This window comes from Pogonomyrmex barbatus, unplaced genomic scaffold (assembly GCF_055798465.1).
Source record: "Pogonomyrmex barbatus isolate J1 unplaced genomic scaffold, ASM5579846v1 scaffold1, whole genome shotgun sequence".
Classification (NCBI taxonomy): domain Eukaryota; kingdom Metazoa; phylum Arthropoda; class Insecta; order Hymenoptera; family Formicidae; genus Pogonomyrmex; species Pogonomyrmex barbatus.
In genome coordinates, this window is record NW_028297098.1 from 22,865,887 (window position 1) to 22,892,809 (window position 26,923).

General features: G+C 33.4%; 2 protein-coding genes and 3 long non-coding RNA genes across 5 annotated transcripts; 2 read left to right on the top strand and 3 right to left on the bottom strand.

Moving 5' to 3' along the window:
- Nucleotides 1–399: 399 nt before the first annotated feature.
- LOC148938260 (uncharacterized) lies at nt 400–1,792 on the bottom strand. The gene is made up of 3 exons (XR_016138163.1): nt 1,405–1,792; nt 1,249–1,322; nt 400–648 (listed from the first exon to the last, which is right to left on the bottom strand). It is a non-coding gene; the product is annotated as an uncharacterized LOC148938260 (long non-coding RNA).
- Nucleotides 1,793–2,198: 406 nt separating this feature from the next.
- On the top strand, nt 2,199–4,784 carry LOC105423937 (uncharacterized). Its single transcript, XR_967458.2, has 2 exons — nt 2,199–3,182; nt 3,464–4,784. It is a non-coding gene; the product is annotated as an uncharacterized LOC105423937 (long non-coding RNA).
- Nucleotides 4,785–7,522: 2,738 nt separating this feature from the next.
- On the bottom strand, nt 7,523–8,953 carry LOC148938261 (uncharacterized). The gene is made up of 2 exons (XR_016138162.1): nt 8,829–8,953; nt 7,523–8,724 (listed from the first exon to the last, which is right to left on the bottom strand). It is a non-coding gene; the product is annotated as an uncharacterized LOC148938261 (long non-coding RNA).
- Nucleotides 8,523–14,233, top strand: Stim (stromal interaction molecule). Its single transcript, XM_011633944.3, has 11 exons — nt 8,523–8,727; nt 8,819–8,958; nt 9,101–9,220; nt 9,356–9,468; nt 9,586–9,701; nt 9,815–9,984; nt 10,096–10,239; nt 10,324–10,491; nt 10,622–10,886; nt 11,056–11,136; nt 13,554–14,233. The coding sequence occupies exons 1-11, from the start codon at nt 8,523–8,525 to the stop codon at nt 14,087–14,089; spliced, it is 2,058 nt and encodes a 685-aa protein (XP_011632246.2). The 3' UTR covers nt 14,090–14,233.
- A 3,965-nt stretch (nt 14,234–18,198) lies between these two features.
- rk (G-protein coupled receptor rickets) lies at nt 18,199–26,917 on the bottom strand. The gene is made up of 13 exons (XM_011633946.2): nt 26,490–26,917; nt 23,362–23,433; nt 23,117–23,188; nt 22,979–23,047; nt 22,690–22,833; nt 22,411–22,551; nt 22,202–22,267; nt 21,942–22,085; nt 21,746–21,817; nt 21,348–21,634; nt 20,926–21,108; nt 20,624–20,818; nt 18,199–20,399 (listed from the first exon to the last, which is right to left on the bottom strand). Exons 1-13 carry the CDS (start codon nt 26,705–26,707, stop codon nt 18,991–18,993), a joined length of 3,072 nt encoding a protein of 1,023 aa, XP_011632248.2. The 5' UTR covers nt 26,708–26,917; the 3' UTR covers nt 18,199–18,990.
- Nucleotides 26,918–26,923: the final 6 nt, after the last annotated feature.

A 26,923-nucleotide genomic window follows, 5' to 3' on the forward strand; every position in this document is an offset into this window, starting at 1 on the left:
CGCGTGGATCCCGTGCGCGGGCCGACAGTGTCGGCGCGCGGCAGCGCGCGCCGACGCGCTTGTCGATGAGCCAGAGAGGCGGTGACCGCCACAACATATTATAAGTACAAGATATATAATACATATATGATCTAATTATTTTCTGTTTTAAAAAAATTTATATATATCTCTTGAGTTCGCATAATTTTCATTTTGTTCTTCGGTTATTTCGTTTTCCATAATAATATCATTAACTGAGTTACCTGCAATAAATACTTCTTTTATTTTATCTGATATTGTATTTTATATATATATATATATATATATATATATATATATACACATAAAATACAAGAACAGAATACTAGAACATATATATATATATATATATATCATGATAACAAAGGAATTGAATGAATATCAAATATACTGACGTTCACTAATTTTAGTCGTATCTTGCTGTAATATGTGTAAAATATTTGTATGTACATGTTGTGTTGATATAACATTTCGTTTTAAATATCGTTTTCGATTACTGTTAATATCATTGTAGTAATCGTTATTTGTAAAATGTAAACTGCATATTCGAGCATCTGAATACGAACCCAATTATCTCGTCCTGTAGCCGCAATACAATATTTTATAATTTCTTTATTTTTAAATGGAAATCTAAAAAATTGATTTAAAATATATAATATATATAATAAATATATAATATAAATATATAATATAAAATATATAATATGATAATCAAAGAAAATAGATTTCTATTTCTTCTAAATGTTTCGCCGATTAAATAAAAATAAAAATTATATAATAAGGCTTCTATTCTAATTTATCGACAGTGTCAGTATTGTTATATTGTTGTTGCGCAAGTATTATATGTGATAAAAAATTGCGCAACGACAACATAATGATATTACAAAATTACAGAATAAGATCCCAAGAAACATTATATGAGTTAATTGTATAAAAACTTGTTATTATTTCCATTTGATTTCACACCTGTGAACAATTATTCAGATTTTTTTGTAATATTTTATGATTTTTGAAAGTAAATTATGCAAAATATTATTATTCGTAAACTAAACTTTTATAATACTGTACATTTAAAATGGACTTTGCTTTATTTTAACAATTATAGAAAAATTGATAAACTAAAGTAAATGTTTGGTTAGCTTTGTAATATTATATCTATATATAATATTACATCTAATATTACATCTAATAATATTACATCTATTATAAAAATTACAATGAAATACTTACTTATGAAATGTTATTTCTAAATTCTTATTCCGTTTAGAATTTTTATACTTTTTGATACAGCAAGAAATCGACATCTTTAAAAAATTTAGAGATATTTAAAATCTTTAATAAAAATGTCTGTCTCGTGTAATGCTCGTGGTGCATCAGTCATATTACCTTCACGTAACCACGTGACATCATTTGTCCCTTTTACGCCCCCTTTACATTATGTAATAAAATAAGTTTTGGGATCAACTTTCAGACTCAGTAAATAGAGGAGTTAGCGATCTAGTGTATAGTATAAATGTATATATAAATGTGTAATGTATAAACATCTATGGCCTGGTAGTAAATACACACAGGAGCACAGCCATAACCTTTTTACGGAGTATATAGGAGATAGTTTTGAAACTTGTTGGATTAACAAAAAAATGGAACATTCTTATTGCAATAACTTTCCGGACAATGGATTATTATCCGATACACAAGACACATTTGATGGCAATGATGTTTAAAACGGTCTCGCTTTCCCGCGCGGAGAGCGGTCAGTCGGTTGCCAGGAGGGGAAGCGAGGACGTTGGAGACAGAAAGTTGTTGATAAATTGTTAGGCGATAATTATAACAAATAACGATGCTTTATTTAACTAACAGTGGTGCGATGGAATGCACCGAATCTTCGCGTTAATGTTCGTGGCCGTGGACGGGCGAGACGGCGATCGGCGCGCAGATACAAAATAAAATATGGCTCGGGCGGTCGGCGCGATACTGATCGCGGTGCGCAGTTCGGTGGCGCGGGGCGCGCGCGGCGGTGGCGGTGTCGCACGTGTTCGTCGCGGGCCTTTAAATCGGCGTTGATTTAAACGTGCACGCGTGTCGCGGGTGTTGTCGCGAGGGTGGATATTTCGCGAGGTCGTCGGATCGTTTAGATCGGAGAACGGGTGTGCCCGTTCCCTGCCGAGAGGGCTCGGCTGACGGGGGTGCGCCCCTCGTCTGTCTGCGTGAATACCGAGTGAACTCGGCCAGCCGGGGAGGGCCCCAGTTGTGTGCGGAGAAGAAAGTGGCGGTGCCGAGTGTACTCGGCCGACCAGGGTGTACCCTGATGCTCGGAGAGGTAGTATCGGGGAGAATCCCGATACCCGGCGGAGAAATCTCGGAAACGGCGAAGTCGGATCGAGCGAACTCGACGCGCTGGGGAGACCCCAGCAACTCTCGGCTTGCCGTGCGAGATACGGAGACGGCTTTCGGCCAGGTCAAGCGAACTTGGCGCGTTGGGGAGAGCCCCAACAAAACTCAGGCTTGTTACCGGTTTCGGATGCTCGCTTCCTTGAGACGGGCTCTCGGAAAACGAGCTAGGAACAGGAATCAACGAGGAGTGCTTTCCTGTGGAGAGCGATGCCTTTTCATACCCGAGATCGACCTCCGTATTTTCGGTCGGATCGGTCGGATTGGTCGATCTCGAGGTTAGCATCCCTCTCCCCAGGAGCGAAAAAAAGGATCGGGTATAATTGGTTTTTTGGGGATTAGACGGAATAGGAGCGGGGGATGATTAAAGGTAGAGAAGGAATTCGGTGGGAAGGTAACGGTGCGGGGGTGGTTACGCGCTTGTGGACGCGGTCGTGGCGCGGTGCGGGACGCTCGCTCGTTTGCGTGGCGCGGCGTCGGTGCGGCGCGAGACGCGTTCACGCTCGGTGGTACGGTGCGTGGCGCGGTGCGGAGTGCGTTAGCGCTTGTTGGCGCGACGCTTGGTGCGGTGCGGGGAAATACCACGAAAACATACATGTTTTCGTGGTATTCTCCGACGCTTTGGAATTCGCGTATGGATATATTAAAAAAGGAGGCATTACTGCTTCTTTGCGGCCACTGCCGCACCGCCTGATGTTCGGCGGTCCCCGACCGATGGTCGGTCGGGGGAAATTCGGAGGAGGAATGGAGCGGAGGGATGCGCTCCGTTACATGTTAGTACAGCTATTTGCATTGTACATATAATATAATCATCAAATCATCTTTCATCTTATCTAAATATAATTTGCGTGAAAATATAATATGTAAAATAATGATACGATATGAATGATATGAATACGTTTCAGAAATTTTTCTGTAATATTCCAGTTCAAATATTATGAAACTTATCAAAATTTATCGACAAAAACCTGCTGAAAAAGTTAATCGAAAATAAGATGATGTTGATATAATATCGTAAATCATTTAATAAACTTTGTCCTTTTGACATTTTTAGGTTACGTTTACCTGAAGCAAACGAAAGAATAGACTCTTCACACGCGATCTGATTGGTTGACTTTTATTTCTTTCACGGCATTGTGCAATGCGAGGTGATCGCTTATTTCTATATTATTCTTATCGTTGTTCTTATCGTTATTCCCTCGCATTGTGCAAAGCGAATCCCCTTAACTCTAGACATTTAAAAATTTTAATCGTCTATATAAACATTTCAAATGGCCAAAAGTTTGTTCAATAATGACTCTAGTACTACACAATCTTTTATTAAATTTATTTTGTGTATGTGTTAAGTGACCGTTATCTTTAAAAGCAACCATAATGAAAATTTGTAAAGGATATGAGTCTTTCAAAAGATATGTATTTGGAGGAAGCATTTGTTTATGATTTTTATTTAATTTTTGATATTTGATTGAATTTTGCCACATCTTTGCATTATGTGTTGACCCCGGCCATCTACAATAAACATTAATAAATTCTTTTTTAGCATACCCAGATATCCTGTAATTATACAGAATAAAAGCCTTTCCTATTCTAATAGGAATTGTCTTTCATAGGTCCAGGTACTAAAATATGTGCTCCTACTGTCTACATCCAAAAACATTAGAAAAACTTGCATATCCTCTTAAGCAATTAAATTTTTCTATATTTTTGTATGCAGCTCTTCCTGTAGGCCAAACTATATATTTTTATATCTTTTTACTTAGTAATTTACACGTTCTCATAAAGACAGTATGAGCATTTCCTTTGCTTAAATCGAAACGATCTACAATTGAGCGAATAGATTCTTGATTTGCAACAATCCATATAAAATAACTAATAAGTTAATAGCTAGTTAATAAAATAGCTTTTTTAATTGAAATTGGTGTACATTCTTTCCCTATTTGTGATTCTTGTACACTTAAATCTTGAATAAGAGTCTGAGAATGTAAAATAATGTTAGAGATTATTAATATTTTATTAATTTATTTATAATCTGTATTTTTTTAATTTATAATTAAAGTATATGTTTAGTATGCACCTCAACTGACATTCTAGATAATCGAAAATGTACTTTAAAATCAATGTTGAATATAATGGTACTATTTTGGAGAAAAAGTTATAAATTTTTATGTATTTCACATGAATACCTTTGATTAATAATAAATCCATATCATTATCACTATCGCTGCTTAACAACGAATCAGAAGATTCATCTTTACATATTTTTTTTATTAAACTATACAGTGAAATGCTTTCATGTCAAATTATACATATAACCAATAATGTTAGATATATAGATACGTATATATGTCTTAATAAATATGTCAAAATGGTGAGGATTTTAGATTAGTAAATATATTCCCACCACATTAAATCAAGAATTCCATCTGTCCATCGATAAAATGAGTCAATAGATCTGATAGATATGTGATGACTTCAGCGCTGTAAATAGAAACGCATTAAGATATTTCATCGATGAATAAAAGAATTCTTTGATACATTTACGCTTCATACGATTGATTAATCGATGAATTAAAAAACTTGCTCATATACTATGGAACTTACATATTGACCATTGAGCTATATAGGGTGCTTTCTATTTAGTGACACAAGTTGACACAAGTATCGTTCTATCTTTCTTGGCTTTCAATGATTAACAAAGACAAAATGATACTTGTGTCGACTTGTGTCACTAATGTAAGAATTAGACGACCGTAAGCGGTCATGAAAGAGATTCGGAATATAAACAGCTAACAGAGAGGAGCCGTCGTGGTCGTGCAGACTAAGTGTCGGATTGGTAGACGAGAGATCCCGAGTTCAAATCCAGTCGGTCTCCGTTAATTTTTTCCGAATCTAATAGATATCTTTCAATCTCAGAAGTGGGATTCAGCCTATGTTACCTCAGAGAAGATTCAGCCTATATTACCTGACAAGTCGATCGTTCAAAAGTGAACGGAAAAAGTCGGGGGTAGTACTCCAAAGTCGTGTCGGTCGTTCAAGAGAAATGAACGGGAAAAAAGTCGCGGAGTAGTACTCCAAAGGAGTCGTGTCGGTCGTTCAAGAAAGTGATCGAAAGTCGGGAGCAGAAGCTCCAAGTTTCGGATAAAAATCCGATAGAGGAAGACTCGGTACATTCGGGACGAATGTAATACCAGAATGGTCGAACTGTAAGAATTAGACGACCGTAAGCGGTCATGAAAGAGATTCGGAATATAAACAGCTAACAGAGAGGAGCCGTCGTGGTCGTGCAGACTAAGTATCGGATTGGTAGACGAAGGATCCCGAGTTCAAATCCAGTCGGTCTCCGTTAATTTTTTCCGAATCTAATAGATATCTTTCACTAAATGGAAAGTACCCATAGTATACTGAAGTAAGTCTTCAAGGAGTGGGGATGTCTCACTTACTAAAAAAAGATAACGTGCAAGTTGGAATCACTCTCTTTATTAAGAGATTCCCTGATTGGTTATTCTCGAACCATAAGGTAATACACTATAGAAAAGAGATAAAGATTTCAACTTGCCCATCCTTTTCTCTGCCACGGTTTTCTATAGTTTAGTATAGGAATAGTTCCAGTATACTATAGAAATGTTACAATCAGAGACTGGCTACGACTGATCCGCCATGTTTTGGCTAAATCTTACAAGAGAGAAAGAAATATACATCATCTCACTCTAACCTACAATAATATAACGTGTTTTGGTAAACAATATCTTTTACTTTGCGTTTCGATATTCACTGCCAATACTGAAAATATATAATTCAGATCACATATATTATAGATTTTCAGTACTAACAATGGGGGTATTAAAACTGAAACCTCAGTTTTCAGCTTGTACGCCCTGGAGGGGGGGAGGGGTTAATCATGTAACTTTACATGAAATTGAAAAAGTGAAATTTTTCACTTTTCATTTTTCACTTTTTATTTTTCATTTTTCATACCTTGACATTTCACGTACAGCGATTATGTATGTAGCTGAATGTAGAAAATCATGAAACATAGTTTCATAGGTTTTATAGCTAATGAAAATTATTTTATTGATACAGTATTATATACATCTTTTAATAACCAATTATATAAGTGTACTACGTATACTTAATCCTAACCTAATCTTCTCTAATTCCAAAGCATATTTATTAATTCTCTAAATTTCCGCCTTTCCGCCATCAAGGTACATGGCGAAAAAATTCACGTAAAAAATTTCACATTTTCATGTTTGAGAGAGTTACATGATCCCGCAAAATCATACATGATCGTAAGTTCACGTGAAACTTTTCACTTTTCACGTTTCCGTCCTAGGGGAAAAGTTACATGATCGACCCCCTGCTTCAAACGCACGTTCGGGTCGGTTCGTGGGGCAAAGCGACACTTTTTTCTGCCAAATTCCTTCGTTTTATGCAAAAACGCGTCAAATGAGTCTAAATTCATCAAAATCGAAGTAGAGGCCGCTAAACTAAATAATTACCATCAAATAATATAGAGATAGTAAAATTACAAAATATATTGATAAATTAATTAATTGTGATTAATCAATTGAAAGATATTTATTAGATTCGGAAAAATAAACGGAGATCGACTGGATTTGAACTCGAGATCCTTCGTCTACTACCGAGACACTTAGTCTGCGACGACTTCTCTTTGTTAGCTATTTATATTCCAAATCTCTTTCATGATCGCTTACGACCATTTAATTCTTACACAATATAATAAAATGGGTGAATGTTCAGCATCATTTTGCAATAATTCATCGACAAAAGATTATATTATAAAAATTTTTCTAAGAGATTCTAAATATCGAGCTTTATATGATTGCAAAATGTAAAGAAATAAATACGAATTATATATTAACTTGTAACAATTTGTTTTTTTAAAATTGTAAAAAATACATTGTTTTTAGGTTAAGAATTTTTTATAAAAAAGATAAAAACAATAATGTCAATACACATAAAATATATAACGGTAAATCTGGCGATGCATTTTGCATTTAAATAATATTTTTTGTAATAAAATCTTTAGATTTTTAAAGGAACAAACCTTAAGAATGTCTATGAAAAATTCTTATTTTTTTTCTTTCATTAATTTTTAATTTTTGAGAGTTTCATTATTTTATATTAATTTTATATTTTTATTTATTTTTTTATTTAAATTTTATTTTATATTGCAATAAAAAGGTTGTTTATAATAATAATAAATAAGTAATGTTAATATAATATTTTAATTACTGTGAGATGGTATTAACTATTACTTTAATAAAGAGAATTATTTTTCTTTCATGTTTTGTTTTATTTATTTTACTTTATTTGTATTATTTTATTTAATTATAATAAATATATTATAATTAACATTAAAAATAAACAATAAATAAATTGTAATAAATTTAAAATTGTTAAAATTAAAAAAATATATTAATAAATTGATAATATAATTATCAATTATGTAAAATAAATATATACATTTTATTATATATAAATATATACGTTTTATAATATATATATACATACATTATATATAATATATATATATATATTTTATTACCTTGCTTATTTTTTTTTAATTATAATATTACAATTTAAGATTAATATAGTTAATGATTTGAAAATAAGTGGGAATAGCCAAAAGATGGCGGACCAATAAAAAATGGCTTTTTTGTGACCTGTTTCTGATTGTAGTGTCTCTAGATTGTGCGAATCGAAAGCGCTATTAGTAGCTTCCAGCCTTGAATAAAACATCTGATTCGAGATAACGAGTGTACTTAATTTGACTTAATTGACGAGACGACGTACGTCTTGATGTACTTCGAATATTAACGGAATCTGCCTTTTTATGGAACTAATGATATTAGCACATGGTATAGTTATGAAGCCGTTGTACTCGTAATCGATCACGTATGCGCTCGCTGAGATACATCGTCGATCCGTGTCTGATAATTGTAACCTTGAATATATTCGCGGGAAGCAGTATCGAAAATAAAGACGGAAAGTTTCGACGTCGATCTACCGATTCGATTCGATCCGCAGATCTTAGATCGCGCACGGGAGGAGCGCGCGAGGTGTTGGGAAGAAGTTGGTGCTAACCTAAGATGCAAACATCCGTGAACATTGACGCGCTTATATTACTAATTCATCTGTCGTACTGGTCCTTCGGCACGGTAACAGCTAGCGGTGGGGCTCTTGATTCTACTCCGACCTTCCAAACTAGTGCCTCGAGCACTCCACATTCCAAAATAACGGCCTTCTCTGCCACTCTTACCGATGGATTGGCCCAAGCAGTGGCTCAGGAACCTAGTAAGTTGTCAAATAACAAGTCGTCGTACCAAGTTTGACAAGCATGACGAATTACACAGAGTATTTTGGATGTTCGATTAACTTGTTCCAGCTATAGATACCTGTAACGATGACTTAGCTTGCATCACTATGGCTTCTCATGATCGATTAGGTTTAGAAGCTATAAAATCTCTCCATAGCCAATTGGATGACGATGCGAATGGAAATGTTGATTTATCTGAATCAGATGATGTAAGGATATTTATATTGCTTAAAGAAATCTGTTTTATATTTAAGATCATACATAATATATATGCATTTATATATATATATATATATATATATATATATATGTGTGTGTGTGTGTGTGTGTATTATCTTCTAACTCTGATAGTTTTTGAGAGAAGAACTGCAATATGAGGCTGGTTATGAACGAAGACAAAGGGCTTTCCACCACAATGACGATATGCATATTAGTGTACGAGAACTCTGGGAAGCTTGGTTGCGATCAGAAGTAATATAATGATGTCTTTTTATGTCAACTTTACATATATAGTAAAAAAATGTCTTTCATTAACACTTTGTATTATAAATATTATGTATAAAATATCATCAAATTTTATTTTTTATAACATTTTCTATGTATCAGGTTCATAATTGGACTATAGAACAAACATCGGAATGGTTAACTTCCAATGTTGAGCTTCCTCAATATGTTCCTACTTTTATACAGCATCGTGTAACTGGTGCTACACTTCCTCGGTGAGTTATTATAATGAAATTAATCGCATGAATAATGATGTATGTGCTTTTATTATTTTATAATTAAAATATGTATATATTGTTGCACATAAAATTCTGTAAAAATTATATTTTTAGATTAGCTGTGAACAATATGCATTATCTTAGCAATGTTTTGGGTATTAAAGATCCTATTCACAAACAAAAAATTGCCTTAAAAGCAATGGATGTTGTTCTTTTTGGTCCTCCCAAAGGTAATATTTCTTATTATGCTATAGTATAATACACTTATACTATACTCATACACTTATACACTTATACTCTCTGTAGATTGAAACTAATAATAAATATAAATAATAATTAATAGATACTGGACACAACATCAAAGATTTAGTATTGGTAACATTATTATTTGGAGCACTTATTGGATGCTGGTATGTCTATCAACAAAAGAAAAATTCACAAAAGCATCTTCATAGAATGATGAAGGATATGGAAAGTTTGCATAATGCGGAACTCGCACTGGAAAATTTGCAGGTATCTTTTTTTTAAAGATTTGTCTTATTAAAAACTAATTTTAATAAGATTAAAAAAAATAAATTTCATTATCTAAAAAATTTTATTAAGATTACATGAAATCTATTGCAGAAAGAATTAGAGAGAGCAAGAATGGAACAAGAAAGTGCAACTACTGAAAAACAGAATTTAGAGAAACGTTTGCAAGATGAAAGCTTAGGATTACATACTTCATATTCAGATCTCGAAGTATCGCAATTGAAAGCGGAAATTGAAGTTAATATTGTTCTTTGTCTATTTTATCTGCACATACATGCGCAAATTGATATATTTGTTCTTATCAATTTACATACTTTGTAGATGTTGAAATTAGAGTTACAACGTGCTGAAGGTGAACTTGAAGACAGATGCTGGTCACCACCAGCTGGACTGCAGCATTGGCTACAATTGACTCATGAAATTGAAAACAAAGCGTATACAAATAAAAAGATAGCAGCTGAAAAGCAACTTCAACAAGCACGAGAAGCGGTAAAAGAAATAGTTTTTTTTTAAATTATTTAATACAAATCTTTGATTCGATACTTGTATCGCATCATCTAAATTAGTTTGACAATTTATATCAAGAAAATAAGTATATTAAAAGTAAAATTTGTTGCAGTGCGAAAAATTGCGAAAGAAACGTTCTAGCCTGGTAGGTGCCTTTGTTTCTACTCATGGAAAATCTATCGATGAGGTCGATAAAAGCATTGTTGAAGCAAGAACTGCATTAAATGAAGTAACAAATGAATTGAAAGAAAGAGTACATCGTTGGAAGCAAATTGAATTGCTTTGCGGTTTTAATATCATTAACAATAATGGCTTAAATTATTTAGAGGCAGTTTTATACAGAGGAACACCTAATGGTAGAGGTCTTGGACTCAGAGGTATTTAATTTTAAATTAAAGCAAAGTGTATAATATAATAAGTGTGTCGATGCTTACTAAGATTATAATCCACAAATAAAAATAAATAATATTTGTATACTTTTAAGAATAAGGATTTGTGATGATTTTATGATTTAAATTTTTAAATTATTTGTATGTAATATTATAGGACGACTCAGTAGCCAAGATGATTTAGATGATGAGGCAAGTTCAGTGTATGCACCATCAGCGGTCAATACAATCACTGCAGGTAAGCTGGATACGGATTCCAATGAGTACTTAGATTGATATACACCAATGCTCATTTTATTATTACTGTGGCCTATTTATCGCGTGTGCGCATAAACATACACACACACACACACACACATACACACACACACAGATATTGGCCACAGAATGTTGAACTTGTGACGATAATTTACTAATAAGTTTCCGAGTTTAATAATATAATAGAAAAAATATTTTTTGTAGTATGATAACTTTATACCAGTAAAAGATGTATGACATTAAAATTTCTATAATTTGTTAATATTGAAATACGCCATGTGCCTTAGATATACGTCATAACTATTGTATATAATAATATAGCTAACAAATACTAGAAAGAACATATTAGAAATGCAAAATGCAATCCAATTTTATATATGTTATCTGATGAGTAAGGGATCACACATAAAGTAATAAATGATGCCATTATCGTGCCAATACATGCCAATGTATCAAAATATTTTGGATATGTAATATGTGAAATAGAAAGTAAAAATTAATTTTATGAATCGGTTAAAGTAAATCAACTAAGAAAAATGATATATTAAAACACTACTATTATAAATAATGTTAAATTTATACAAAAATTTATGCAAAAAATATAAAAGTTACAAAAGCTACTATATTTATATATGTATGTTGTCTTATATAAAAATAACTGTTTTAAAACTTTTTAGAAAATCTATTTTTTTTTTTAAATTTTTGAAATCTTGATTTGATTTAATAAATTTAATAATAAGTGATAAAGTGACATATCTTATATAAATACACACGTAATATTTTTATTACAATATTATTAATACTGCAAAGAAAATTATTAATCATAGAAATATACTTATGCGAAAGAATAAATGGTAAATATGAATTGGCTTTAAAATATTTAATTACAATTCCAATTATTTGTTTTTTAGCATTATAACATTAATATTAGATCTGATTGCAACACATACATAATAATAACTCAAGCATTATTGATTAAAAGAATTGCTACTTAAAATTTTATTTATACACATATGACATACAAAATAAAATATAAAATTGCATAATAAGACAACATGTGGTTTTAGAAATGTACATAGGTACAGATCTTACAATAATATACATACACATAGGACAAAGTTTTATATGTATGTATATATACATATATATAGAGGAAAATTATGATAAATTGTGATGTGACAAATCAAGATATTTGTTTATGAACTTTAATTTTGAATTCTTGTAAATCTTGATATAGGATCATAAAACTGTTTATAATGTGTTATGGGCATTATACTTATAAATAAAATATGTGTACATATATAATATTGTTAGGATTGATTTATTAATAATAGCCGAATTGTGTGTATATTTAAAAATCTTTTTGTATCTTGAAATCTTTCGAGTGTATCTTGTTACACGTGCTTATAACATTTTGTTGTTTTCAATGAATCGAAAAATGTCTAATTATAAACGATTATCAATTAGGATTGAAATTGTTGCCCTTGAAATAAATTTGTAAACCATTTATTATTCTATAGTTACATCTGTTAAAGAAACGATGCCTTAAAATATATGTATATTAGAGGGAGTTTATGAGTGATCTTTTTGTTTTATAAAGATTACGTAACACAATAGCGTTATTTTTCTGTATGAAATTTTTAGTAATCATTATTAATAAATTTAAACAAGCTTGGAAAAACAAGAACTGGGCTTGTTAATATGACCTGTATCGAATTTTACTACTTATTGCATGCTCTTTATTCTAAAGCCTAATGTTTAACATTTAAATTATTAATATAGTGTTAAACAATGAATAGTCAAATATACACTTGTACATAATATTTAAAGCTGTAATTCATCAATTTTTTAACTATGCTATTTCTGGTAATTATAACTCATTACAAGTATAATAAAGATTATTCTTTTAGATTATAGCTTTTAATTACTAGTTTAAAATAGCAATTTTAACTTAACCAACGTGAAAAATAAATCGATTAAACGATTGTCTCGTAAGGATAAGTCTTACGAGATAAGGGCAAGTTGAAATTTTATATATTGATGACTAATAATATGAGAGATAATCCTGAATGCAACTGAATGGTGACTCACACTTTGCTAATGCAAATTTGTACAGTATACGACGTACATGTATTTTAATAATGCTAATTTTTACATTTTTTTTTATGTAGAACTATTATATGTATAGAAGAAGAATTTCCACAATTCTCGAAAATATCATCTTGTGATATTTTCAACGTCAAATCGATGCACGAAAGAATAAATTCTCCCACTATCTAGAATGCAAATCAAAGCTTTGCGCAACTTGTCATAGTTCTCATTAATACCATTATTTCCTTAATAACGATAAAGAAAGGAATTTGCATTTTAGACATCATACACTTGGCATATTCGTAGGTATTTTGGAGAACTCGACATGGAAAGAGTCATCGGTATCGCCCGGTGGTCGATTTGGAAACGAACTCTCCGACTCCTCGAGCAGTGAAGCGGAGAAAGAACCACACGGGGTTGTCCACTTCGTGTTAGGTGACGGATCGGAGGAGTCCGCTGGAGCTTCCGAAAAGATCGTATCGTGCAAAGAAAAGTCAGGCATTGTACGTTCTTATAGCCAGGATACAAATATACTGCTCAACGAAGACAAGACATCGTTCCTGCCGAAAACATCGTATTCGGAAAATTCGCTCGATGTTTCGAATAGACCCAGTTGTCGTCCCATAACATTAACGACTACGATGACAACGGCGATAATGACAACAACGACAACTACAACAAGCATCAAGAAACCGTTACGAGAATTATCTACGGTAATGTCGGTCGACGATGAGACTCTCTCTACTGATTCCAATTCTACCGCCGACAATGACGAGCTTAAGCGGAGACGTAGGAAGCTACATTTTCCAGCCTTTAGGAAGAACAAAACTAAAATTACGTGATGCTCGCTAGTCACATAACATTATTTGTTACTTAACTACTATCAGTTTCATTTCGCGACGTGCACTTAAGAATTATTTTATCAGTAATTATTAATTATTAGCTACTATTATTCACATGACATATACACACATATACACAGACAGTATTCCCTTTCTTATTCTTTATCTCCTTTTCCGTATGTCTTTTTTTCTTTTCCTTTGCGCATGTATAAATTTATGAAAATGTAATGATTGTTTTAGAATAGTGTTTAGTGTCCCAATATTCTCTGCTTGCCAAACTTACATATGTGCAAAATAATAAAGAAACGTGAGTCAGCGGATACATCACGGAAAGACATCCGACCTAGGTAGAGAAGTTTTAGAATTGCAATATTATGGAAAGTTTTAATGTTATGGCAATATATATATATATATATATATAAAAATACATATCGAAAAAAAAATATATATATATATATATATATATATATATATATATATATATATAATTTTTTTTTCGATATGTACTTTTTAGGAGAGACTAAATGTTCTCCAAACCGCAAACTTTTATGAAATAAGAATTTTTCACGATGAGACATTAGTAGTAATAATTATCGTTAATATAATCTTTTCTCGCGATATAATTCTGTAGTTTTCGTCTCGATACTGGGCTGGTCACAAATTCAATGTTGGGAGCATTCTTGTCTACATGTCATTTTCCTCTACGTATCGTAATGATACATGAAGTTACATCGTAAGAATATCTTCGAAAAAATAATTCAAGTTATTAAAATTATCATTAACTCGTATCGTCCACATATACTGGCAATATATGTGATATTTACTTTGGCACTTCAGCAAAAACATTATAATATGAATTTTATATACATCTGTACTCGTAAATCGATTATAAGATACTATGTAAAATTTTATTGGAAACGCACGCTTAAGACAACTGTTTATATTGCGAAAAGACTCTACAAAGGCTCTCGTATAAACATATCCTAACAAACAACATTGGGACTTCTGTTTGAATCCGTATAATCTTTTTTTACCCAAATTGCATTAAACTTTACGTCTTTAAATTTAACTGCAGGAAACTGCTTTACGCGAGGACGTAAAATGTATGCTAAAGAATTAACTACACAGAAGCGCAATCATATAAATAAACGCGTATATAAATGCGTCCTCCAATCCTTCGTGAATTTTGATTGTTTTAGAGTGAGCAATTTCAAGTGAGCCGTTTCTCTCTGTATGTTTTTGCTTCGAGTCTTGATGCCGCTGAAATGTGATCATATTATTGTACATAGTCATATAATTGATATATTGTACATGATTATATATTGAAATATATATATATATATATATATATATATATATATATATATATCTGTCTTCATTTATGCACTGAAAATCAAATGGCTCACAGGATTACATCATAGCGAGATTGAGACTCTGTAATTTTAATAATTTGTTAAATGATTGTCATCGTTATTTTATGCTCCCGAACGCGTAAATACAATTATATAACAGTTTCTTAACATACCAGATTCATTTCCAGATGATGTTTTGCCACGTTAGTTTATTTAAATCGTGTTGAATTTATTCCTTTGTGGTATGCTCAAGTATATTAGTCGCTCGTATGTTTCCATCTTTATAACAAAATTTTTGAGTGATTTTGATAAACAAAATCTATAATATTGTGATCAGACTGACACGTTTCAATTTCAGTGCAAAAAGAGACATTTCAAATTATGAGGAATAGAGATGCCTTTGCGCATTCTAAAGACAATGGTACATCTGTAATATATGTTATTATATACTACTAATATATGTTACTATATAACATATTGTAAATATATACATACAAGTGAAAAGATATGAGACTGAAATGTGTCACCATTGTCACAATATTTAGCCATGGTTGACTAAAAATAGTCTCTAGTTCTCCTACAAAATATTTTTCCATAGAGGACTGAAGTAGTGAATTTATATTTATAAAGGACAGTTTTTAAGGTTATGTACAGCTTTATATATTATTCTTTAAATGAATGATAGATCTGATTACATCTTAAGCAGCATGAGTAAAATTTATGAAGATTTGATCCGTAATCTTCTGCATTAATCTTTGTGCATTAAAATTGAATATATAGAAATAAGGAAAGGTCATTTATATAAATGTATCTGTATTTAAATTTTATTCTTGATATTACGATGTCGCTTGCAAATGCAGCGCGTCTTCCTTAAAAACGCGGAAATGACATTTTACAAAATAAATGAATTAAAAATTTTTTAAATGTCAAATGAATAATGTGTACATATACGCAACATTTAAAATAAATGAATTACATTAAAGAATTATATTCTTCTTGTATATATGAATTTGAAAATTCTTTTACATACATATAATTTATTTAAATTATATGAATTTTATTTTAATTATTTTAAATTAGAATAACTAGCTATTGTTGCAAAAAAAACTTATTAATAATCGGTTAATTTAAAAAATTTGTAAGAATTAGACGACCGTAAGCGGTCATGAAAGAGATTCGGAATATAAACACTAACAGAGAGGAGGTCGTGCAGACTAAGTGTCGGATTGGTAGACGAGGGATCCCGAGTTCAAATCCAGTCGGTCTCCGTTAATTTTTTCCGAATCTAATAGATCTTTCAAATTTTTGTTTACATTTCTTTAAATATGACATATGTTATCTTCAACTATTCTTAATAAATCACTCAAGAAAATTCATATTATATTATCGCTTAACAATAAGTATATTATTGGTTTTCGATATTATTAATTGAATTCTTATAGTTTTATTTTGAAGTATAAATGAAGTGGCCTAAATGTAGAGTTTGCATTTGCCAGCGGCAAACTCAATATGCCGTCCATACGGAAAAATATAATCTGCTATATAAAAGTAAGCATATCCTATTATCAATGTTAATCAGACACTGCGCAAGAGATAAAAATTGCAATTTAGCTCAAAATTTTACATTTAAAACGATAAAACTTCGTTGTAATAATATTTACATGGACTTATCTACTACATTACGCAAATGTATATAAGTACCCCGATAACAAAACCTGCAGAAACAAATTTTGAGCAGAGGTTGCTACCAATATTTGATGACAAAAAGGCAATAAATTGCACACAGAGTCTGTAATATCTGACGATGTGAGCAAACTGTCCTAAAGAATATGACAAAACTTGCTGACATGCTATGCCAGCAGATTGCTAGCGAAAACCGAGCAAAGCCTGCCGACATGCTATGCCAACAGATTGACAGCAAAAACCGAGCAGAGCCTGTCATTATGCATATTTAAACACAATAATTGGAAAACTACCGCTAGATGACCTTCGTTTCTCGCATGCAAAATTTATCAAACTTTCTATATAAGCGAAATCGTAATGGAAATTTAAATATGCATTTATTATTTACATATTTTATGTATATGTTTGATACAAGACGTAATCGTCCAATAAGGAAGTTAGGGCAAACTCCGTTCAATTTATTCGCATAGTAGGTCAACAAGCTCTGCTCGGTTTCTAGCGCCAATGTGTTCGCATAGCATGTCAACAGATTCTACTCGGTTTCTGGCGCCAATCTGTTCGCATAGCATGTCGGCAAGTTCTGCTCGGTTTCTGTCGCCAATCTATTCGCATAGTATGTTAGCAGCTTTGTCGACAAATCCTGAGCCTAATGGGGGACATAGATGACTATGCATCTGCAATCAATATCTGATCGAATTTGTTGCCAATCTGCTAGCAAATTGCTAGCATTTTGCTTGCTGGATAGTTGTGTATGTGGCGCACGCACGCGCGCATGCGTATTATACAGTTATATATATTATTTAAAATTCAAAGTGTAACAGTCATCAAATGAGACTAATTAAAATTCTGATAATCGATGTGATCATATAGAGTTAAAAAAATTTCCCATAATCAGTTTTATAACATAAAAATATACATATGCAAACACATGCACATACACGCGCGCGCTCGCACACATGCATGCACGCACGCACGCACGCACGCACACACACATACACACACGGATCACTTTCTTAGACATATATGCAATTAACCAACATGATTGGGAATCGATTTAATGTTTAACAAATCCGATCCGTTTTGTCATAAGAACGATTGTATTTATTATACAATATTATTAATAACATCTAGACATATATTCATTGACATACCGTTAAAAAAAAACATATCTTGTTAAAAATTTTGTTAAAATGTACAAATTATAAGGAAATGACAACATAGGACAAAAAATGAGAAAGGCATGTAAAATTGCGCACGCGAGCGCAGTAGTGTCTATGTGTGTGTGTGTGTGTGTGTGTGTGTGTGTGTGTGTGTGTGTGTGTGTGTGTGTGTGTGAGGGGGGGGGGCATATGTGCACGCACGCACGCACGCACGCACGCACGCGCGCGCACACACACACACACACACACACACACAATATTCTAATATAATGAATGAAAAATATAATATATATTTTTCATGTAACATCATCTAGCATATTCGCTATTTCACGTTTAGGCGACGGTTCTAAAGATGTATAAAATACCATAAATACAAATATACATACGTACATATAACTAGAAATTGCAGGTATATCAGCCAAGATTGTTAATACTGACTTTGAAGAATTCGACAAGACTATACTTGGAAAATATGACGCGCATATTACACACGCACGCGCACGCGCGCGCGCCCACACGCACGCACGCACGCACGCACGCACGCACGCACGCACGCACGCACGCACGCACGCACGCACGCACGCACGCACGCACGCACGCACGCACGCACGCACGCACGCACGCACGCACGCACGCACGCACGCACGCACGCACGCACGCACGCACGCACGCACGCACGCACGCATATAATTAGAGATAGAAATATTTAATTTGCCAGTATGCTCTCGTCATCTTGTTGATCACTAGTTTCAGCCGCGGAAGGTATCGTGGCGAGTAATCTAACGGCCAATCTTCCTGGGGATCCTGGAGGTTCCGGCTCCTGAATGGCGAGTTGACGAGTTAACCGCGGCTTCGGTCTGATTGGTCTCGGTGTATTACGCGCACTAATTTCTAGAGAGGCACTAGATCTCGAGATGCGCCAAGTACTGGTGCTGGCAGTAGTCGCGGAACCAGAAGAATCGTTACGCGAGGAGCTTAAATTCGAATCCTGCGAGGGTTTCCTAGTAATCAACCAAGAGGAAGTCTTCCGCTTCGAATCTAGTAGTCTGAGTGGAATACCACAATGATGCGTTTGCCGCCAAGAATCCGATCTAGATGAGGAAAAGTTTTCACTAGACGATACCGAGGACGCCCGTTTATGCTGTTTCTGCTGGATCTGAGCGATCTGATAAGCATACTGATCGTTACGCGCATGCCGTGATCGAGAGTCGCGTGTACACGGCCAGAATATCCCACTGCTCCACCAACGGTAAAATAAACGACGGCTTCCAGTTTCCAAAAGTTTTGAATTACAAGCACACGGTGTTTCAAATCCTTGATTCTCTCGCGACGACCGATCCATGAGGCTGTTCGTGTTGGCGGGCGTTTGCCGATTACTAAAATTCGAACTATGTCGACATCTACCGATACCTCGAGTTACGCGTGACTCCTCGATCGCTTTACATATCAATACGCAATCCTTCTTAAATTGTTTTGTAAGGATCGCATATAGAAAAGGATTGCAACAAGAGTTAAGTGGTAGCACGAATACCGCGAAAATTTTAGCTTGCTCTAGAGATACCAATTGCAATCCAAAGGTCGCTGTGAGAGAGAAAAAGGCTATCGGCGACCAACAGAGAAAATCAGTAAAAACGAGCAGAGCCATTCTCTTCGCTATGCGAGAGTCATTTGAATTCCATGCTTGGGAGCCTCGTATCGCACAATACATCTTCAAGTAGCATCCCATTAGTATCAGAAAAGCTACTCCATTAATGAGCATGAGGAACACCACGTATGCGAGTGCCGCACTGCCATTAGTTTCGAACGGTAAACAAATAGCAAATTTTCTATAGTCTGAAACTCCCAACAATGGTAAGCTTGCCATAATTAGAGCGAAACACCAGCCTATCATCATGATATAGCCCGCATGTTTCAATGAGAGCCGTTTGTTTAAATGCATCGCGTGCGTTATCGCATAATTTCTCTCTAAAGTAATCACAGCGAGTGTGTATACGCTCAATTCAGAACTAAGAACGCCCAAAAAGCCAGCCAGCTGACATCCGACTGACATTTGCCATGGTATCGCATACATTCGAAATTCTCCTAATGTCGATGCGTCAACAACGGCCAATAACCCTAAAACAAATTGAAATAAAAATCTCCCTAAGGAAAAAAATAATATCCAATAATAACTATTTTCATTAATATCCAATAATCCAATAATAACTATTTTCATTAATATTGTGTATTGTGTATATGTAAATGCACATGCAATGTAAATGCAAATGCAAATATAAAAATGCAAAATATAGAACGAATAATATCCAAATCGACATAAAAGAAATACATAAAGACATTACCTAGGTAAACACCCATAAAAAAATCGGCAGCGGCCAAGTTGCAGACTAAAAATCGTGGCACATCCATTTTACTTCTTGAAAATATTAAAACAAATACCACAATGCCATTTCCAAGCATGGCGAGAAGAAAGACTATCCATACACCGCAACGTAAAGTCCACCAATCGAATAAATCTTGGCATGGTAGGAAAGGACCTGAAAAAATTTCACATATGCATATAAATTAATTAAATAGATAAAGTGTATCGTCATCATACATTCGACGCATTTCGAAACTATCATCATCGAATTATCCGACATACCGGGTTGTGGCAAGCACTGGATGCGAGAGGATACGAGAGTCCGAGTTGCCGACGTCGTTCGATCGTCTAGATTCTCAAAATAATCCTCTACGTAGGAAGGCAGATTTCCCGGATAAGTAAAATCTGAACCAAAGTTGGCCCGAAGTTCATTTATCTGCGATCCAAATTTGTCAGTCAAGTTATCTAAAAGAAAAAAAAATCGTTATCACTTCGGAAAGATCAGTGATGAAATATGATACGATGATACAAAAATGTTTGTTCTTTTCACACATATTCGTTATTCTTGTAGACTATGCAATATTTGATGATTGAGTTTACAGTGAATATTTTGCGATTGAGTGTTAAATACGACATTGATAAGTACAAAACATAAAAAGTGAAAACAATAAACGAAGAAATATATATAAAGAAAAGTTACTTACCTAATTGTGGCCAGATATCGCTGAATGTAGAATTCCACAAGCTAGTATCGAAATCGTCGGTGGGAAATAAAATCGACTCCTGGACCGGTGTCTTTGTGACGGATTCCCCTTCGAGCGGAAGAAACGAGCAGCAATGATAAGCGTATGACAATAACATTGTTTGTACTCGCGGAAATCTTTCAGGAGGTGGAAATTCTCGCAATGCGGGATTATTAAATGTCTTGAGATGTAATAATCCTGCGAGACCTCTTATTGGCAGTGTAGGGAAGACATTATTTCCTAAATTTCTACAAATAAATACCTATATCTTAATTGCATATAAAAATTAATTTGTGAAAAAGTATTCTTTTATGAAAATTTCTTTACAAAACATGCGCGAATTATGCAGACGCACTTACAAATCTTGCAACCGTTTTGTTTCTCTAAACGCGTCAGGATGTATGTATTCGATATAATTATTTTCCAAATCTCTAAAATATAAAGTGGAATATAAAAATATTAATTAAATATCAAATTAAATTAAATTAGATATAAATTATTAGAGAAATATATAAAATATGAGTAATATAGTTAAATGCGTCTTACTACACTTACAGAACTTGGAGTCTAGATAATCCAATAAACACATCACTGGAAATGCTTCGCAAATTATTGTTGGATAAAAGGAGATCATGCAACATATTTAAACCTTTAAAAGCGTCATCGGGTAATATGGATATCATATTACTAGCTAAATCTCTAAAACAGCAAGATTTGCACCACTTACACCATCTTGGATATTCAATATACTTTACACGTGCTATAATATAGTTATTAATATAGTGTATTACATTACAAAATTGCATATTACTTACAAAACACGGAGTTTATTACAATTTCGTAAATTTGGTATTTCTGTCAAAAAATTGGATTTCACATTGCTGAAAACAAAAACAAAATGTATATGGGAAATGATTATTGTTAAAACAAGAGCTATAATATGAATATGTATGAATTATAAGATGATACTACAAACAGATTACTAGGCAAAAGTAATTTTGATTAAATTTAGCATTAAACTTACAAACTTTTTAGTTTCGGACATTGATGACAAAGATTGGGAGGAATCTCCTTCAACTGAGAACGATCTAATCTTAATACTTCCAAAGACGTTGCTCCATTTAAATCAGGAAAAAGTTTCAATTCCTTCAAATTCGACAATATCCTATAATTGATAAAAAAATATGATGTTATTTCTAATATAGTATAATTGTTTATACCAATTAAATTATTTATATCATATTTATATCATATTATTATATCTGCTAAAAACTGGAATAAAATTCAAAATAAAATTACTTACAACTTACGAAGTTTACCAAGATTCTGGAAGGTTTGATCATGTATCTCTTTGATAGGATTTCCGCGTAAATCAAGCGATATCAAATTGTTGACATGGCATAACGCATCTCTCGTGAGTTGCTCTATTTTATTATTCGATATAGATCTACAGAAATAGAATAAAAAAATTCATAAACGTATGTATATCGCACTCACATTACATTGAGGAAATTAACATGCTCATGTATGAGCAAGCAGATGGAAAAATATTTCAAAATTATTGGATAAAAATGTGAACAAAAGGCACTTACAATTCTTCAAGCTTAGGTATATTTAGAAGAGCAGCCGGTATCTTTGTTAAATAATTTTCATCGAGTTCCCTGAAAATAGGACAGATGAAAGATCATAGATTGCAGATAGATTATGATTTATTCTTCTTAAATACTTACAATATACGAAGATTCGCTAAATTTATAAACGCGTCATCATGAATGGCACGTAAACGATTACGTCGAAAAAATCTAAAAAATAAAATATATATATATGTATGCGTGCGTGCGTGCCTGCGTGCGTGTGCACACGCGCGCATGTATGTAGTCATGTCGTGTAGATATACAGCATCACTATTCTCCTTTAGATTTTATATTTTCTTTCCTTATATCTAACAATTATTATTACGTGTGTATATACTTACAAAATTTCGAGATTAGAAAATCGATGGAAAGCATGTATTGGAATGTCTGTTATATTATTGTTGGTCAAATCACTGAAACAGTAAAATTAGGAAAAAATTTTAGAAAAACGTATATATTACAACAAATAAGAAAATTCGCAGCTAAAATATAATACCAATGAAATATGTATCATGTTGTGTGTTTACGTTATTGCAATACGTTATATCACACTCCTAATACAAAAAGAGATCACTCATAAGCTTATATTTCTATATGATATATAATAAAATTCGAAGAAGAGAAGCGGAATGAATGTTATCGAGCATAAAGTCATCGAGCGATATCTTCTAAAAATAATTCTTTTACGAAAGATGACTATGAAAAATTATTGCACTCGTAGAGGATTGTATTTGTGTTCTAAAGCAAGAAAAGAGAATTACATTCGCAGTAAAATTAGAGTAATAGATATTAAAGAGCAAATAATATTTTTGTATATATTTTTGTAAGATCGACGACTAAAGTGATATTCAATCGTTAGACAATCGTCGTCGCACTAAGTTATTTCTTTTTTTTCTCAGCAATATTATATAAAAATTATTCCAGACTTGATTTATAATTAAAGCTACCTACGTTTTAGCCAATAATATCGAAATGAGTAACTTATAGAAATCAAGGGACATCACAGGAAATGATTAAAAAATATATTTTTACAAGCTTAAATCATAGAGAATAAAAAAAATAAGACGATATTTTAGAAAATTAACGAATCGACATTTTTACTTTTGCGTTGCGTGAGTGTGAATCGAGAAAAGCGGACCGAAGGTTGCGCAGATTTTGGTCCATTTTTATGAGTCCTTTGACCTCATTTGCTCAGAATGGATCGATGTTTGTTTATCGGTTTACCGAATGAAGAGACAGCGCGGCATTCTATACAATACGATAAGAGAGAAAAGTTCATTGCCACGATGCAAAACATTGGCAATAAATAATTAATAAAATAAAAAAATATATATATTATATATCAAGACCATTAGCAGTCTACGTCTATTAACGAGATAAAATGTTATGATGAAATAAATCCATAACATGAAAATCTATATCAATATTCGTAGATTATCATCACAAAGCGAATAGCTAACGAATAGATATGTTTGCCCGATGCGACAATTTTGCTCACATGCGATCACTACCCACGAATGTGCATAATTATTGTAGATATCATGTAATGCTTTTTTTATTTATTATTTTTAATCAATGTTATTCAATGTGTTTTTTCAAAAAAGTTTCAAAAACATGTATTAAAATGTTTTGTTTAATACTTGTTTCTTATGTGTCCATTTTTTAATAAGTTGGCGACTATTTAACTCGAGTTTACGAGATACAAATCTGAAGAAATCAGGAGAGTCCTCCTGTCGCTCACGATGCATATGTTGTGTCAGTGAATGCACAGTATCTTTTCTCTCTGGTTCATTCGTCTTAAAATAGAAAAAGCATGAGCAGTGGCGTTTTACGATACTTCGACGCACACTTGTTTAAAGTTCCAATGGAACTTTCTCGACGCGCACGAACATTGGGTTCTAATTACGCTTTTGGGAACATGATTCTGTTACAGGTGGGCCTTTGGAAACTTTCGATGTTTTATACTCAAGGACAGTTTGAATTTATCAATCTTTATATTTGTGACAGACTAATTTGTGAAAGACTATTATACATCTGCAATATATCGCATGTACATCGCATTATCAAAAATCTAATTTAGCGTTAAAAATAATAAAAAAAGGATTATTTAAAAAAACTTTTAAAATAAAATCCTTTCCTATCTTATAAAACTTTAAAGTACTAATACGACATAACTGTCATGCTTACATATCTTAGTTTTATTTATTCGCAAATAAAATTGATCAAGTTCGGGAATGAAATTACTTCTGCAATAGATGTCACGGTCGTGCTGTCGCCAACGTGAAAAGAATGAAGAATGGCATACCTTCCGTATTTTTACAATATTAACGAAGAAGCATTGCCGAACCGCAAGACGTACGCAAGACGCCAATGCATAATAATTTATCGATAAATTATGATAGAACAGAAATGAGACGTGAAAAGACGAGAAAAGTGGCACAATAATAACCAAGATTTCGTATTTTTCTTTTCTTTTTTTTTGTTTCGTCAGAAAGAGGCCGGAAGCAACTACTCGAAATATCTCGCGGCAACGAAAGCTAAGCTGTTATTTCTTAAGTAGCAAATTAGATCGATTCACAATTTTAGACAAGATTTAACAAAGCGAGAGTAAAGTAACAGTTTTATAGCGGCGTCCATTAAACGAGACAAAACTGCATCTCGAAGCCGTAGACAACTTTATGAAGAAATGCAGTAGAGTCAAGAATGGCTACGATAAATTTTCTCGGTTCCTTGATGCTAAATCACGATCTATAGAATATCGACTATCGTTCCGTTCAGTATGTAGGTCGCATCGTTGAATATATATAAAATATATAAAAATGGCGTTGCTCCTTTTATTTTTCCTATCATGCTCGATCGAAAGTTTTCGATCGATTATTTTTGCGTAGGATAGATGTGATTGGCGAAAACGATTGAGTAGGAATTGAAAAAGAAATCTGAAAAGAATACTGAAAATACACGTCAAAGATTAAAATTATTTGCACGTCCGAAATCATCATTTTTCCGCTCCCACACATCTAGTTGGTCAATTGCAACATGGATAATTGGCAACATAAATAATTAAAAATTAAAGATATAAAATGATTTTTTTCAGATGTGTAAAAGCACGATGGATCCGCGTAAGGTCTAGAATCGTATGTAGGACGCGATGTAGCGATGATGAGGTTCGTTACGTTGCGCCTTCTAGCTGCAATTGCAATGGTAAATTTACGCAACGCTATACATTCGCGTACAGTCATTCTTTTCAATAATATTTTCAATAATATTTTCAACGTATAGACGAACATTTTGACAAATTATTCTTGAAAATACGAGCGAAGGCAAAATGTACAGAAAAATGTGCATTAGCTGAGACATTATCAATGAAAGATTTCTCTCTGTGATACTTCCAATTCGGTCAACCGAAAATCTTTCAATCTCGCTGTAGTTGCATAATTGATGTAAAGCTGACGAGTCGAAACGTACTCACATCTTTGTAATATTAACAGGAACGATAGTCTTTAACAGATCAACATTGTAGATCAGCTCGACGGAGAGTAAATTGGCACCGCGACATAGCAGCTCCCGTCCATCGATGAAGTTACATGAGGTTACATCCAGTGCACCGCTTCGACAGTAGTAGATTTGCCAGAAAAGGATGATCGCCAAGATGACCGCTCTCTCGTTCCGACGAGATCGCGTGCACATACCGGCCGATCCTGTATGTTCCGCCCGCCCGCGTAACTCGTTTTCGCAACTCTCTTTCCCACCGGGTACACCGCGCCCCAGGACCAAGTCACCTTATCATTGTTCCTCGCGCCATCCTTCAGCATCCGCATATCCGCGGTCCACGTCCGGGCACGCGTGCACACGCGCGACCATCAACGCGAACACCCCCATTAGGAGCCGGAGCCGCCTTCGCCC

Bases quoted from the DNA above. Each gene is read 5' to 3' on its own strand.
- Stim (XM_011633944.3), top strand. From the start codon at position 8,523: ATGCAAACATCCGTGAACATTGACGCGCTTATATTACTAATTCATCTG. The intron at 10,492-10,621 runs GTAAAAGAAATA...AATTTGTTGCAG, and splicing joins TTCAACAAGCACGAGAAGCG to TGCGAAAAATTGCGAAAGAA. The intron at 11,137-13,553 runs GTAAGCTGGATA...GCATATTCGTAG, and splicing joins GGTCAATACAATCACTGCAG to GTATTTTGGAGAACTCGACA.
- rk (XM_011633946.2), bottom strand. From the start codon at position 26,707: ATGTGCACGCGATCTCGTCGGAACGAGAGAGCGGTCATCTTGGCGATC. The intron at 22,268-22,410 runs GTAAGTTTAATG...TTTTGTTTTCAG, and splicing joins TGTCCGAAACTAAAAAGTTT to CAATGTGAAATCCAATTTTT. The intron at 21,818-21,941 runs GTAAGTGTAGTA...TTTATATTTTAG, and splicing joins TTATCTAGACTCCAAGTTCT to AGATTTGGAAAATAATTATA.